The 14,647-nt window shown below is 37.5% G+C and overlaps 1 protein-coding gene across 1 annotated transcript in view; it reads right to left on the bottom strand.

Annotated features, from left to right (window-relative positions):
* Positions 1 to 366: 366 nt before the first annotated feature.
* Positions 367 to 14,647, bottom strand: part of DDX10 (DEAD-box helicase 10) — a 284,268-nt gene continuing 269,987 nt past the window's right edge. Inside the window, exon 18 of the mRNA XM_043898607.1 lies at positions 367 to 1,048. Coding sequence (XP_043754542.1) covers positions 871 to 1,048 — 178 coding nt within the window. The 3' untranslated portion in view covers positions 367 to 870. The remainder of the gene's footprint in view (positions 1,049 to 14,647) is intronic.

Below are 14,647 nucleotides of genomic sequence, written 5' to 3'. Positions count from 1 at the left end.
TCCCTGTGAAGAGTTTGCCAGTCATTTGTAACCAAAAGAGAATCTGTCTGTTCTACTCATAATCAGGAGCTGGCTCTGGGCTGGGATCTGTGGAGCATCCTCAACAAGGCACTTGTAAAGGACCTATAGCATACGAGGTGCTCACTAACAGATCTGGTTTTAGATAACAAAGTCTTCAGATTCAGGATTTCTATTTATAAATGGCTACCCAGTCTGCAAGTGTAAGTTAAAAGATATCTTTAGGAAGGCTAATTTAAGAATATGCAAAATTCACTGTTTCAGGAATTGGCCAAGTATTTTAATCTTAAAAGCCTCCCCTTGAGAATCTCTCATATTTCTGGATACAATGAAAACATGAATATTTTATTTTATAGGAAATATGTTTATTATTGATCATGGCAATTCAAAAATATTCATTTTTTCTCAGGGTTGGTCCATCATACTCTTTAGAGATATTAAATATATCAAAATTGTGAGCAATTTTGCTTAATATCACAGAAAAACTTCTGTATGGTAAGCAAGACAGGAACTTCTAATAATGAAACAAGGTCTTCAGAACTTGCCAGTGAAACACAGGAAGCATTTCCAATGATAGATGTAGGAACCCATGGATAGAATCTAACAGATCACATGCTGGAAAACAGGATCAGGAAATTTTATAATCCACTGTCACCGTGCGTTTCCTCTGGGACGCTTCAAGCACAGCCTGTGAAAGGGCTTAGAGATGTGACCACTCCTGTCTGAAGAATGGGTCCTCTGGACATGGGACTCATGCTATTTAAATGCCCCAAAACCTACTGCTTTTTTTCAACTTCTTGTCCACATAATCATGACTAGAGGTTTAAAGGAGAAGACAAGAGCAGGAACAATTTAGCTTTGACTTTTGAGCAGATGTAACACCAGCTCTTCATCCTCAGCTAAAGACAGGCCCGTATCCAAAGGTTCTAAGGTTTCCCACTTGGTTTTCTTTCTGTCACGACTTGCTGGTCCCACGTCTTCTACTTCACTGCTGTTCCTTTTCCTCATTGTCTGCTTCTTCTTGGTATCACTGGTGGAAACAAATCCAATGATTTACTTTATAAATAACTAAATTCATTATTATGAAATTAAACATTTAAAATAGGACAAAATTACCAATAACAGATACTTGACAAAGTGGTATTATTATTCAAGAAGAAAAGAAGCTATAATAACATCAGGCTATCTGTGTCATAAATAAGTACCTTCCCATTCATTAACAGATGTGGGCAAAGGGCCTATCATATACCAGGCACAAGGCAGGGTACATCGGACACATGGTCTCATCTAATCCGCACATAATTCTAGGAGCTCTGGATACAGCATCCACAATTTGAGGACACCAACTGGCCCAGAGTCTGGCTCCAGACTGGCTCCAATCTGTGCTTGTCCTGCCATATCAAACCATCTCTATCTAAAGTTAGTTTATCCTTTAGGTAATATCTCTTGCATCAATTTGTAATATATGGATCAAATAAAATAGAACATGAAATGTTAAGTTAAAAATTACTTAAGACACAAAGTAATTCTGCCCCATTTAAATCTGTATCTAAGATTCACAAATGGTCTTAAGAAAACATAACCATGACTGTAGTATTCTGCACACACTTGACATACAGACCATAAAAATAAAACTAATTTCTGAAGGTAGAGAAAAATCACTTGATACATGAAAAACTGAAGAAAAAGTAAAATATCCTCAAGGCATTTTGACATACCATCATCCATCATCATGTTCAAAGATGACCAAATTACTGGACACAAGTTTAAAACAAAATTTAAAAATCCACCTGGTAGCTATGCCAGTAGCAGCTGTTTATTAAGGCCTTAACAATGGTCTGGCATTGTGCTACATGCTTTACATAGACTACAACACTTATCTTCATGAAAATCCTTCGTGTAGGGAGCACTGGCCTCATTCTACAATGAGGTTAAGAGAGGTTAAATGACTGAACCCATATTATGTGCATGATCTTCAAACCCACATCTGAATGACTCTAAATTCAGCCCCAAAGCCAGATGATGAAAAGAAAAATATATTCCAAGCATAAGATGCATTCCAAAAGACAACAAACTGCTCCAGTCCCAAACAACTCTATTATACCTTAAGGAGATAGCTGGGATATCAAGTGCATGCCTAATCAGCATATCCAGTTCTGACCAGCTTGAAGGAAATCTGTAAACAATTTTCCCATGCACCTCCCACAAATGCCCAATACTCTGACTCAGCAGCCATCCTCTCTCACCATAGGAAGAAGGATACACTAGACAACACTATGAGGTTATTTAAATAACCTCATATTTTAAAAGGGTAGGTACCTACAGAGATGAACATGACAGAGTGCCTTATAATGAGAGTTCAGTCAGTAAGAAAAGAAAGCTGTTCTTAGCGGAAAGAGGACTTTAAGAAAAAGTACTAAGTCCTGATCTTCTTGAGTATGGCCAGTTTGGTGCCAATTCCACCGGACTAGAGTACCATGCCTGGAAAATCCCATGGATGGAGGAGCCTGGTAGGCTGTGGTCCGTGGGGTCACGAAGAGTCGGACAGGACTGAGCGACTTCACTTTCACGCATTGGAGAAGGAAATGGCAATCCACTCCTGTGTTCTTGCCTGGAGAATCCCAGGGACAGGGGAGCCTGGTGGGCTGCCATCTATGGGTCGCACAGAGTTGGACATGACTGAAGTGACTTAGCAGCAGCAGCAGAGTACCGTGATTTATTTGGAACAAGTTGATACTGATTTCCGACCTGCCTGTACCTAAAGTGCATCTCGGAGCAGCCTAATTAGTGAGTTTTACTTATGCATCCTTTGTTAATGTGCTCCTCACATTATATTCTGTACAGGAAATAACTGGTTCAGAAAATTTTTTGAAAAGGTGGAAAATCTATGTAGATGGAAAATATTTTCAGAATTAGCAACTTTGCTACTTTGTGGACCAGTTAAATTTTAAAAAGATATTTTATACTACTTTCCATAGCAAGTAAGTGGCAATTGGTATGAAAAATTAATTATTAAATAATAATTTACATATTCTACAGGTAAGCTGCCCATGCAGATGATACCACTATAAAGGCAGAAAGTGAAGAGGAACTAAACAGTCTCCTGATGGGTGAAGGAGGAGAGTGAAAGGCTTAAAACTAAATATGAAAAAAACTAAGATGGCATCCAGCCCCATTACTTGGTGGCAAATAGAGGGGAAAAGGTGGAAGTGGGGACAGATTTCCTCTTCTTGGGTTCTAAAATCACTGAAGATGGTGACTATAGTCATGAAATCAGAAGACAATTGCTTCTTGGCAAGAAAGCTATGACACTTAGATAGTGTGTTGAAAAGCAGAGATATTACTCTGCTGACAAAGGTCCGTATAGTCAAGCCATGGTCTTCCCAGTGGCACATACAGTTGTGAGAGCTGGACCATAAAGAAGGCAGAGCACCAAAGAATTGATGCCTTCAAAACTGTGGTGCTGGAGAAGACTCTCAAGAGTCCCTTGGATAGCAAGGAGATCAAACCAGTCGATCTTAAGAGAAATCAACCCTGAATACTTGTTGGAAGGACTGATGCTCAAGCTGAAGCTCCAATATTTTGGTCATCTGATGTGAACAGCTGACTCACTGGAAAAGTTCCTGATACTGGGAAAGATTGAGGGCAGAAGGAGAAGAGGGCGTCAGAGGATGAGATGGCTGGATGGCATCACTGATGCAAGGTACATGAACCTGGGCAAACTTTGGGAGGTGGTGAGGGACACGGAGGCTTGGCATGCTGCGTCCGTGGGGTCACAAAGAGTTGAGCATGACTGGGTGACTGAACAACGACAACTCACCCCAAAGGGGGATAATGTGATGAGTCTAGAAGACATTTCCCCAAAGAGAACAATGTCATAAATCTGGAAATGTTTACTCAAAACATGGTCATAATTTGGTATCTTCAGAAAAGGACTCTTCCAAACGGTGCAGTACTACAGGGTGATGTCAGCAACATGGCTAAATGAGATATCCTCACTCATGTCCCCACCCAACAACAACAATCTGGCATCCATCCATGGACAAAAGCGCCTTTGAAGATGCTGTGGGATCTAGCACTACACACCAAAAGACCCTAGAGGAGTGTCACCCAATCATGTGTGGTAAGAGGCACATAGACGCCAATCCCAGCTGTGAATCCTGCAGTGGACCACAAACCACAGCTCCAGGCCTTCTTGGCAGTGGAATAACAATGACTTGGCAGTCTGAGACAATCACCCACAGACAAGTGAGACTTTATTTAAGTCCAGGTCTCCTGCGGAGAAGTTTCAGCATACCAACAGAGAAAAAAAAAAATGAGTTTGAACACATTGGAGAGGGTAAATGCAAACAGTTTGACTTTATTCACAACAATCCTTCCCCAAGGTGGCATAGTTCAGGGCAAAGAGAGATCTTGGCCTGTGATTCTTTCCATGAAGGAAAGTGAGAGCCTGTGAGTGAGTGCTTGACTTCCCCAACTATATGAAATTCCTTTCCCATTTCTCTCTCACCCTATCCAGAGTACTAAATCATGAGCTCCATGGGGTGGTGGAAGAAGAGGCTAGGTAGATAGGACTCTCAGAGGGAGTTAAAAGGACATGAATCCTACCAACTACATCTTGAATTCCACCCAGACGCCTGCCCATGAACTGCTGGAGATGCCTTGCAAGTAGATCTCTCCAACTGGCCCATGGGCACCCCCAGAGCTCCACGTACCTCACCCACACCCACCCTTGTCCTGCCTGTGTCCAGCTCCCTGTAAGTGTTCCTGGTGCTAGTGGTGAGAGTGAGCTTTGGAAGGCAGCTATGCTCACCACTATACCACCAACGCTGCTCTAGAGTGAGCTTTGGCAGATAGCTAATGAGCATGAACCAAATCTGTGGGTCAGGGATAGGCCATAAACTTCAGCTTTGGTATCACCCATGGGAAAACAACAAGGAAGCTATCAGTATTCAGCCTCGTGCATTGCAGAATCAAGAGAAGGGACACAAGGCAGTGTGAAGGCTGCCTTTTTTAAAAGAGAGCAAGAAGCACAGAGTAGACCTATCTAAGGAAAGCCTGAGAAAGCCTCAGAATCCCTAGAAAGGCTGACAGAAGGTATTTCTCTCCTGAAGGCAGTTAGTAAAGACTGGAGGAGATGACTGCTATTGCAAATGTGAGGACAGCAACACAAAACTTGAAACATGAAAAAACCAAGGAAACATGACCCCACCAAAAGGATCACAATAATCTCCTAGGAAACAATCACAAAGACATGAAGACCTACCATTTACTGAACAAAGAATTCAAAGTAGCTGCTTTAAGGAAGCTCAATGAGGTATAAGAAAACACAGAAAGAAAACTCAACAAAACCAGGAATTCAATATACAAACAAAATGAGGAATCTAACAAAGAGACAGAAATCATAAAAAAAAAAAAAAAAAATTACCAAATAGAAATTCTGGAATTGAATACTACAACGAATGACATGAAAATCTCAAAAGAGAGGCTCGAAAGCAAATGGATTAAAGACAAGAAAGAACCTGTGATTTAGAAGACAGGAATCTTTACATTATCTAGCCAGGGGAGAACAAAGAAAAAACATCAAAGGAAATAATTTGTGAATTATTGGTGGCTCAGTGTTAAAGAATCCACCTGTCAATGCAGAGATGTAGGTTTGATCCCTGGATTGGGAAGATCCCCTAGAGGAGGAAATAGCAACCGGCTCTAGTATTCTTGCCTGGAAAATGCCATGGAGAGAGGAGCCTGGCAAGCTACAGTCCATGGGGTCACAAAGAGTTGGACACGAATGAGCACACACACACAGAGGAAGAGGAAGAGGAAGGGATGAGAAAACTTGTTGTTTTTTTTTTTCTTTTAAATTACAGCTGAGAAATTCCCTAATCTACAGAAAGATTTGTATACCTAAGTTCATGAAGCTCAAGGATGTTCAAACAAATTTGACTTAAAGAAATCTCCTATAAGACATTTAATAATACAACTGTCAAAAATTAAGGGAAAATACTGAAACTTAAAACTAACAAGAGGACAAAAACTTGCAGTTTATAAGGGAATTCTCATAAAACTGTCAGTGTATCCTCAGCAGACACTTTACAGGCCAAGAAAGAATGTGATGACACATCAAAAGTATTGAAAAGAAAAAAGCTGCCAACCAAAAATACAAACATTCTTCAGAATTCATGGGAAATTAGTTTCAGGACTCTCCTCCCTTCCCACCTCAGGTTAACAAAATCTGCATATACTCAAGTACTTATATAAAATGGTGCAGGATTTACTGATATATAAACTACTCATCCTCCTATATGCTTTATATCATTCCTACACTACTTTTAACACCCAATACAATGTAAATGCTATTTAAATAGCTGGTGCAAGGCAAACTTAAGTTTTGGAACTTTCTGGAACCTTTTTCCTTATGTACCTTTGATTCACACTTGGTTGAATGTGGAACCCATGGATACAAAAAGCTAACTGTACTCTAACTGGCAAAGTTGTCCTTCAGAAATGAAGGCAAGATAAAGTCTATCCCAGACAAATAAAAGCTGAAGGAATTCATCACCACTAGACCTGTCTTATTAAAAAAAAAAAAAAAATGAAAGAAGTTCAAGTTAAATCAAAGAACACTGATTAGTATATGAAAATATACAACACACCAGTAAACATACTATGCAATATGGTGGTGTGTTTAACATTCATCTTTCATATATCAGTTAAAGGACAAGAATATTAAGAATTACTATAGCTATGATACTGGTTAATAAATACACAAGATAAAAGGTGAAATATAATTATGACATCAAAAGCATAAAAAGAAAGGATAAATGGGTAGAAATATTTGATATGACTGAAATAGGCTGTTATTAGTGTGAAACAGACTGTTATATCTATATGATGACTTATGTAAGCTTCATAGGAACCACAAAGCAAAAATCCACAGCAGATTCAAAAAAGATAAAGAGAAGAAGGAAATCAAAGCATACCACTACAAGAAATCATCAATTCACAAAGAATGTAGCAAGAGAGGGGAAGAAAGAACAAGAGAACAACTAAACAGCCAGAAAACAATACAATGACTTTAGTAATTCCTTACATATCAGTATTATTCAAAATGTAAATAGACTAAGTTTTCCAATGAAAAGGCATAGAGTGTGTGGATGGATAATACCCAACTATATGCTGCTTACAAGAAACTCAATTCAGCTTTCAGAACACATACTCTTGAGATGAAGAAACACTGGAAAAAGATATTCCATGTTAAGTAGAAACCAAAAGAGAACGGAGGTACTGAGCTTTCATCAGATTGAACATACTTTAAGCTAAAAATGGTAACGAGACAAACAAGATCATTATATAATGACAAAGAGATCAAATCATTAAGAGGATATAACAATAATAAACACACATACACCAAACATTGGAGGACCACAATGTATTAAATACTAATAGATGTGAAGACAGAAATAGACAACAATACAGGAAGAGTAGGGAACTTTAGTATACCACTTTCAACACTGGCTAGATCATCCAGATAAAAAATTAAAAGGGATATGTTGGATTAGAACTACACTTTAGATCAAAGGGATTTAATAGACAGATAAAGGACATTCTGCCTAACAGCAGCAGAATACACATTTTTCTCAAGCATGCTCAGAACATTCTCCAAGATAAGTCACAAAACAAATCTAAGTAATTTAAGGAGACTGAAATCATATAAAGTATTTTTACCAAACACAATGGTATGAGACTAGAAATTATAAGAAAACTGAAAAATTCACAATATGTGGAAATTAAACAACATTGTCCTGAACAACCAATCGGTCAGAGAAGAAAGCAGACAAATCGAAAAATACCTCAGAAAGCAACAGAATATACTTTCTTCTGAAGTGCACACAGAACACAGAACATTCTCTAGGACAGACCACATCTTGGGTCACAAATGAATCCTCAGTAAGTTTAAGAAAATTGAAATCATATCAAACATCTTTTCCAACCACAGCACTATGAGATTACAAATCAATTACAAGAAAAAAAAATACTGTAAAAAACACAAACACACGGAGGCTAAACAATATGCTATTAAATAAACACTGGATCACAGAAGAAATCAACAAGGAAATAAAAAATAACTAGAGACAAAGACAATGAAAATAAGGCAATCCAAAACCTATGGCATTCAATTAAAGCAGTTCTAAGAGGGAGGTTTATAGCAATACAATCTGAAGAAACAGGAAAAGTCTCAAATAAACAACCTAACCTCACACCTAAAGCAACTAGAGAGAGAAGAACAAACAAAACCCAAAGTTAGTAGAGGGAAAGAAATCATAAAGATCAGAGTAGAAATAAAGACGAAGAAAACAATAGCAAAGATAAATGAAACAACTGAGGGGCTAACACTTCACACTTCAAATGAAACTACAACCTGGTTCTTTGAGAAGAAAAAGAAAATGGATAAATCTTTATCCACATTCATCAGGGAAAAAAGGGAGAGGACCCAAATCAATAAAATTAGAAATGAAAGAGAAGTTACAAGGGACACCACAGAAATACAAAGGATTGTAAGAGACTACCACAAGCAACTATTAGCCAACAAAATGGACAAGCTAAAAGAAATGACAAATTCTTAGAAAGGTACAACCTCCCAGGACTGAACTAGGAAGAAACTAAAATATGACCAGACCAGTGACAAGTACTGAAATTGAAACTGTGATTAAAAATCTTCAAACAAACTCCTGGACCACATGGCTTCACAGGCAAATTCTATTTAACATCTACCTTCCTGAAACTCGTACACAAAATTGTAGAGGGAAGAACACTCCCAAGCTCATTCTATGAAGCCATCATCACCCTGATACTAAAACCTGACAAAGATATCACACAAAAAGAAAACAACAGATGAAGGAAGATGTGGTACCTCTGTACAACAGAACATCATTCAGTCATAAAAAGGAAAGAAATCGGGTCATCTGTAGAGAGTGGATGCACCTAGAGTATGCCACACAGAGTGAAGTGAAAAACAAGTATCATATATTAACGCATACATGTGGTATCTAGAAAAATGGTGCAGATAAACCTAGTTCCAGTGCAAGAATACAGACGCAGACCTAGGAGACAGATGTGTGGACGCAGTGGAGGAAGCGGATGGTGGGACAAACTGGGAGATAAGGATTGACAATATAAACACTACCATTTGTAAAGCAGACAGTTAGTGGGAACCTGCTATAAAGTACAGGGAACCAACGCATGTAAAGAGGCTCACAGTATGAAATGAAAACTGGGTAGTGGCTACAAAACAGGGCTGAGAATCTGAGCCTGAACTCTGCATTTCATTTTTATGTTAGCATTTCTGTGGGATTTAGGGTGCCAAGCTCTCTCCATATTCTTCAAATGTATTACGTTAAGGGTCAAGGAGGACCATATTACTGGTCAACATTAAGAGTACAACATATTAGGTTGATAAAATATGCCTTAAAAAGCAAAAGGATGGCTCAGAGCATTAAAAGCCCCACTATTTCTGTAAAACTACAAAAGCAAAAGAATCAGAGCTACTTATCTTCTAATACTTATCTTCTAATTAACAGATTTAACGAGCAATGTGATTTACTGGTATGTAAGTCAGGTATATGACTTAAAGAACCTACCAAACAACAACAACACATACACACACAGAAATATCATGCTGTAATATGTAATCTGAACCAACAATAACAAAGTTTTACTTCAATGACTTTTTAGTGAAAATGTTTACACAAAAGCCTGTCATGATACCCAAAGAGAGCATTTGAGCCAATTTATTCATTGCTAATACTTAAGAAAAAAGATTTAACATTGGAATGTGAATTCTATTTTAACATCTTAATAAACATATTAATAACTGAGTTTTAAATAGAATACAACTTTCCTACCTTCTAAATTCTCTGAACCCAAACCTCAAAATTCTCCCAGAAATTGAACTGATTTTCCAACAGGTTGGATTTCCTGGTTTTAGGTGCTTGTAGCTACCTAGTCACCCAGAATAAGAGTGGAGTCTGAATTACACTTATGAGCAGCAGAAGAGGGAGACACACATGAGCTAACGGGGCAGGGTCAGCCCTCCTTTCCTTCTGGCACTTCTCATCCACGGCCCTTGCCCAAAAGATCAGAGACACTTCTCGCGAGTCACCACCTGTGCCTCCTGTAGCATACCCTCCTTCTTGGTCCTCCTTTGTTTCAAGATCCATCTTTTTTTTTTTTTTTTCCATTCCATTTTTTTTTCACTTATTTTTATTAGTTGGAGGCTAATTACTTTACAATATTGTAGTGGGTTTTGCCTTACATTGACATGAATCAGCCATGGATTTACATGTGTTCCCCCTCCCGATCCCCCCTCCCACCTCCCTCCCCATCCCATCCCTCTGGGTCTTCCCAGTTCACCAGCCCCGAGCACTTGTCTCATGCATCCAACCTGGACTGGCGATCTGTTTCACACTTGATAATATATCTTCAATTCCATCATCATCCACAAAGGTACCTAAGCTCCCTATTAAAAGTGATCTCTTTCCTCTGAATTCCTATAACTCTTAATTGTTCACTAGTCATTTTTTGCACCTAGCATTACTATTTCCTGACACTGAAGGGATTTTTTTTTTCATGTATGCATCTTAATTCCCAATTAGAATGCAAACTGCTAGGTGGGAATGTAAATTAGTACAACCTTTCTGGAGGGCAAATGCTAATACCTTTTAAGAATGCACATCCAGCAATTTCTTTTCTAAGAATTTATCCCAAGGAAATAATTAGAGCTGTGTATAAAGATTTAGTTACAGGATATTTAAGCAAAGCTACTTGTAATTTCAGAAAGTCAGAAACCCAAAGGTCCAATCATAAGATATTAATTTGTTAAGTAAATTATAAAATTAGAAATGAAATACTATGCAACTATTTTTAAAATGTTGCAGGAATTTCTTTATTGATACTGAAAACAGCTACAAAACCAATACAGAATAAGCATCTATCTTTGTTTAAAAAGGCTGCATTTATGTTTGCACTGAATAAGATTTGGAAGACTTTTTAAAATATTCTTTTTTGCTGGTATACGTATCTCAATTTTTCTGTAATAAGCCTGTATTACTCTTTGCAATTAAAAAAAAAAAAGAATCAGATTTGAAAGGAAATGTAGTTCTGAGCAAAGAATAATTACAATTATTGTTTGTAATTCTATATAGTTCAAAGCATAAATAAGTGTGCTACAAAAGCTTCAAACTGGGTCCCTGGATCCACAGAAGTATGGGGAAAGGTAAGATATCTTGTGTCATGATAGATGGGTCATGGGTTATTTTCAGCATTTCAAAATACCTGCAACTGTATGCCCTAGACTAAGTTCTGTATTTTTTTGCTTTTGTCTGAAATAACAATAACTGAGCTTTGTGAATACTTACAAGCTTGGGTGGACTGGAAATTATGCCTTTGTTAATAAAACAAATGTGAAACATTAACTTTTTGTTAACTTTCTTGAAAGACAAAAATCTTTCAAAACAGAAGAACCACAGGAGTTCAGAGCAAAAGTTCTCTGTGATGATGAAAACACTGGAAGTCACCGTTCTAGACGTGAGAGCTGCGCGCCACTGATCACACTTTTCAGATTACCTATTAAGCTTCTAAAAAAAGCCACTTAATAATGATTTCCATGCCCACTATCCCCTAAGAAAAAAGGAAAAGTTTAAAATCCAATTTTCTTAAATCTAGGTTCTTGTTGAATTATCATACTTTAAACCTTTATGTCTCCCATGTAACAGTGCTCCCATTCCTGCCAACCCAACATATGCTTAAAGGAGGGCTCTTTGCAAAGTGCACCTTGGTTCTTGTGATTCTTCATAAACATTTCAGGGACTGCCTTCTTGAATTGCCTGCCTCTGTGCCCTGTTCTGCATTACCCCCTCCTTTAATATACTCTGTTCCTCTGGACTACATTTTATTCCCTGAATATGTTCTAGGTTCTCAATTTATTTTATCTCCATTTGGAATTCCCTTTTCTGCTTTACAACTATTTGAATCCTCCCTATCAAAGCCCAGTTCAAATGCTACCTCTTCCTCAAAGATTCCCTTCACGTAATTCCATTGTGCATACTTTCTGTGCCTCTTTCATTGCAATCATTCTGAATGGTAGTACAGTAAATTTTGTACAGATCTCTTCCTGTGTCTACTAAATTTTTAGGTTTTTGTAGTCTGGGGCTGTTTGTCTTCTTTATCTGTGAAGATGATCTGAATAAAGAAGTCATTCAGGGAGAGGAGGGAGGCTCAAGAGAGGGGATGTATGTGTAATTACGATTGAGTCACATTGCTGTAGGGCAGAAACCAACACAACATTGTAAAACAATTTCCCCCCAATTAATAAAAAGAAGTCACTCAATAAATGTCCACTCATCTGAAGGACAGAAATCATGACCTTTTTGAAGGTTCTTCAAGTCCTGAAAAGTATCATTACTGCAATGAAGAAGGCAGGCAAGGTTTCAACAAACTCTGCTTCTAATTCAAGTTGCAACAGTCACAGGGGAAAGCTTTAAGCAAGGGAGAACTCTCACAGCACTCAGTCTGGTTTGTGGGTACACAGACTCCAGTCTGCTGACTAAACCCTTGTTTTTAAGGGTTTAGCACAAGTTCCCAGTGTTCTAAATTTCAACTTTGCATATGCTTTTCAAAGTCATATAAATCATATTTTCAAAATCATACGGTCATGTTATGGCTAAATTCCGTAACTCACTATCTTCCACAGTGTTTTTGACTTATAAAACATGCATCTTTAGCCTAGAATTCCTTCCTAACCACCAGATCAGCATATTCAACTGGATCTTGGATATCTCTATCTGTATTTTCAAAGGTATGCAAACTCAACACATCCCTAACTGCTACCCATTTCCCGCCCCCCAATATATTCTTTCTCCTATATCTTCCTTCTGAGCGAACAGTAATACCCCTACTAAAAGCCTAGAAGTCATCCTTTAACCACTTCTTCACATCCTTAATTTAATTGATCATTTCTTCACTAATTTCTCTCAAATCCATCTAAGTCTTCCTAGCACCTCTGTAACTATCTTAATTTAAAAGCTTTGTCCATATTCATCATTCGTTCCCCTCCTTCTGACTCAACTCTGAGAAGCCTCCCAGACCATCCTGGTCTAGGTTAAGTGCCCTCTCTTAGGTGACCCCCTAGCACTATGCTCTCCTCAACTACACCCTATGAAATGTACTTAGACTGCTTCACCCATTAGATCTCAAGTTCCTTGAAGACAAAAACTGTCTTATTCTTTGCAGTCACATTCCCTAGTATTCAGAGGCTCAATAAGTACTTCTTAAATAAATGATGAATAAACTCACAAAGCTAAGCTTCTATAATGCCAAATATCCAGCCCACTCTATTACATAAAGTTAGGTAGAATGATCTCTAAAAATCACATTCTTACTTTCTCTCCGAGTCAGTATATAAGTGGACATTAAAATCTGGACTGTATTTTTTTTTTTCGAATAGCATATCATTTAATCCCAAAGAAATCCAAAATATCAAAGCTACAGCGAAAAGTAAAACATTAACTGAATAAGGAAAATAATACTAGAAAGAAGAAGCACCCAGTAACTGCAGACTCAGAGTAAGGAATGAAATACTACTTCAACATTAGAGAAGGAGTGTAACTTGCCATTTTGATTCAATTTTCATTTTCTTTGAAAAAAGACATGTAACTCCTCTGGGATGTATATATCTAATAATGTAAAGAATATCTTTTTCCTTGAATATCTTTTTCTTCTAGCATGTTTAATGTTGAAATGACTGCTTTTTTAAATCAGTCACTTAACAGTTTTATAAAAATTCTGGTATGGAAAAAGTGGCTTTGGAGTCAGACTTGACTAAAATGCAACAAATGCCCAAAACTTGGGAAAACTGCTTAACTTCATGAAGTGTTAATTTCCTAATTTGTAAAATGTGATTAATATCTATCTCATCAAAGATAAGTGATAAATAAGTGATATATGCATGGTAAATGCGTTGTAAATATTATAGTTTCTCCAACTATCTTCTCTCTCTTTTTTAAACTGAAGAATAGTTGATTTACAATATTATGTTAGTTGCAGGTATACAACACAGTAATTCAGTATTTTTATAGCTTGTAGTCCATTTAAACTTACTATAAAATAATGGCTATATTTCCCTGTGCTATACAACATATCCTCGTTTCTTATTTATATTATACCTGGTAGTTAGTATGTCTTAATCCCATACTCCTATCTTGCCCTCCCCTCTTCCCACTGGTAATTACTGGTGGTAACCACTAGTTTGATTTCTTTATCTGTGAGTCTGTTTCTGTTTTGCTATATACATTCATTTTCTTTTTTAGACTCAATATATAAATGACATATACAGTATCTGTCTTTCTCTGACTTATTTCACTAAGCATAATACTCTCTAGACAATGTCAAGGTCTACTGACATTGTTGCAAATGGCAGTAACTCATTCATTTTTATGGCTAAGTAACATGTAACTGTTCAGTTCTGTTGACAACAGGAAAGGCTGTGGGGGACAGGGGCAAGGGATATATAAGCACTCCACTTTTCATTCAGTTTCTACTGTAAATACTAAAATTGCTACAGAAATGATATGTA

The sequence above is a fragment of the Cervus elaphus genome, chromosome 1 (genome assembly GCF_910594005.1).
Source record: "Cervus elaphus chromosome 1, mCerEla1.1, whole genome shotgun sequence".
In the NCBI taxonomy this organism is placed as follows: domain Eukaryota; kingdom Metazoa; phylum Chordata; class Mammalia; order Artiodactyla; family Cervidae; genus Cervus; species Cervus elaphus.
The sequence above is the reverse complement of the archived record's forward strand: the minus strand, read 5'-3'. Positions and strand labels throughout refer to the sequence as shown.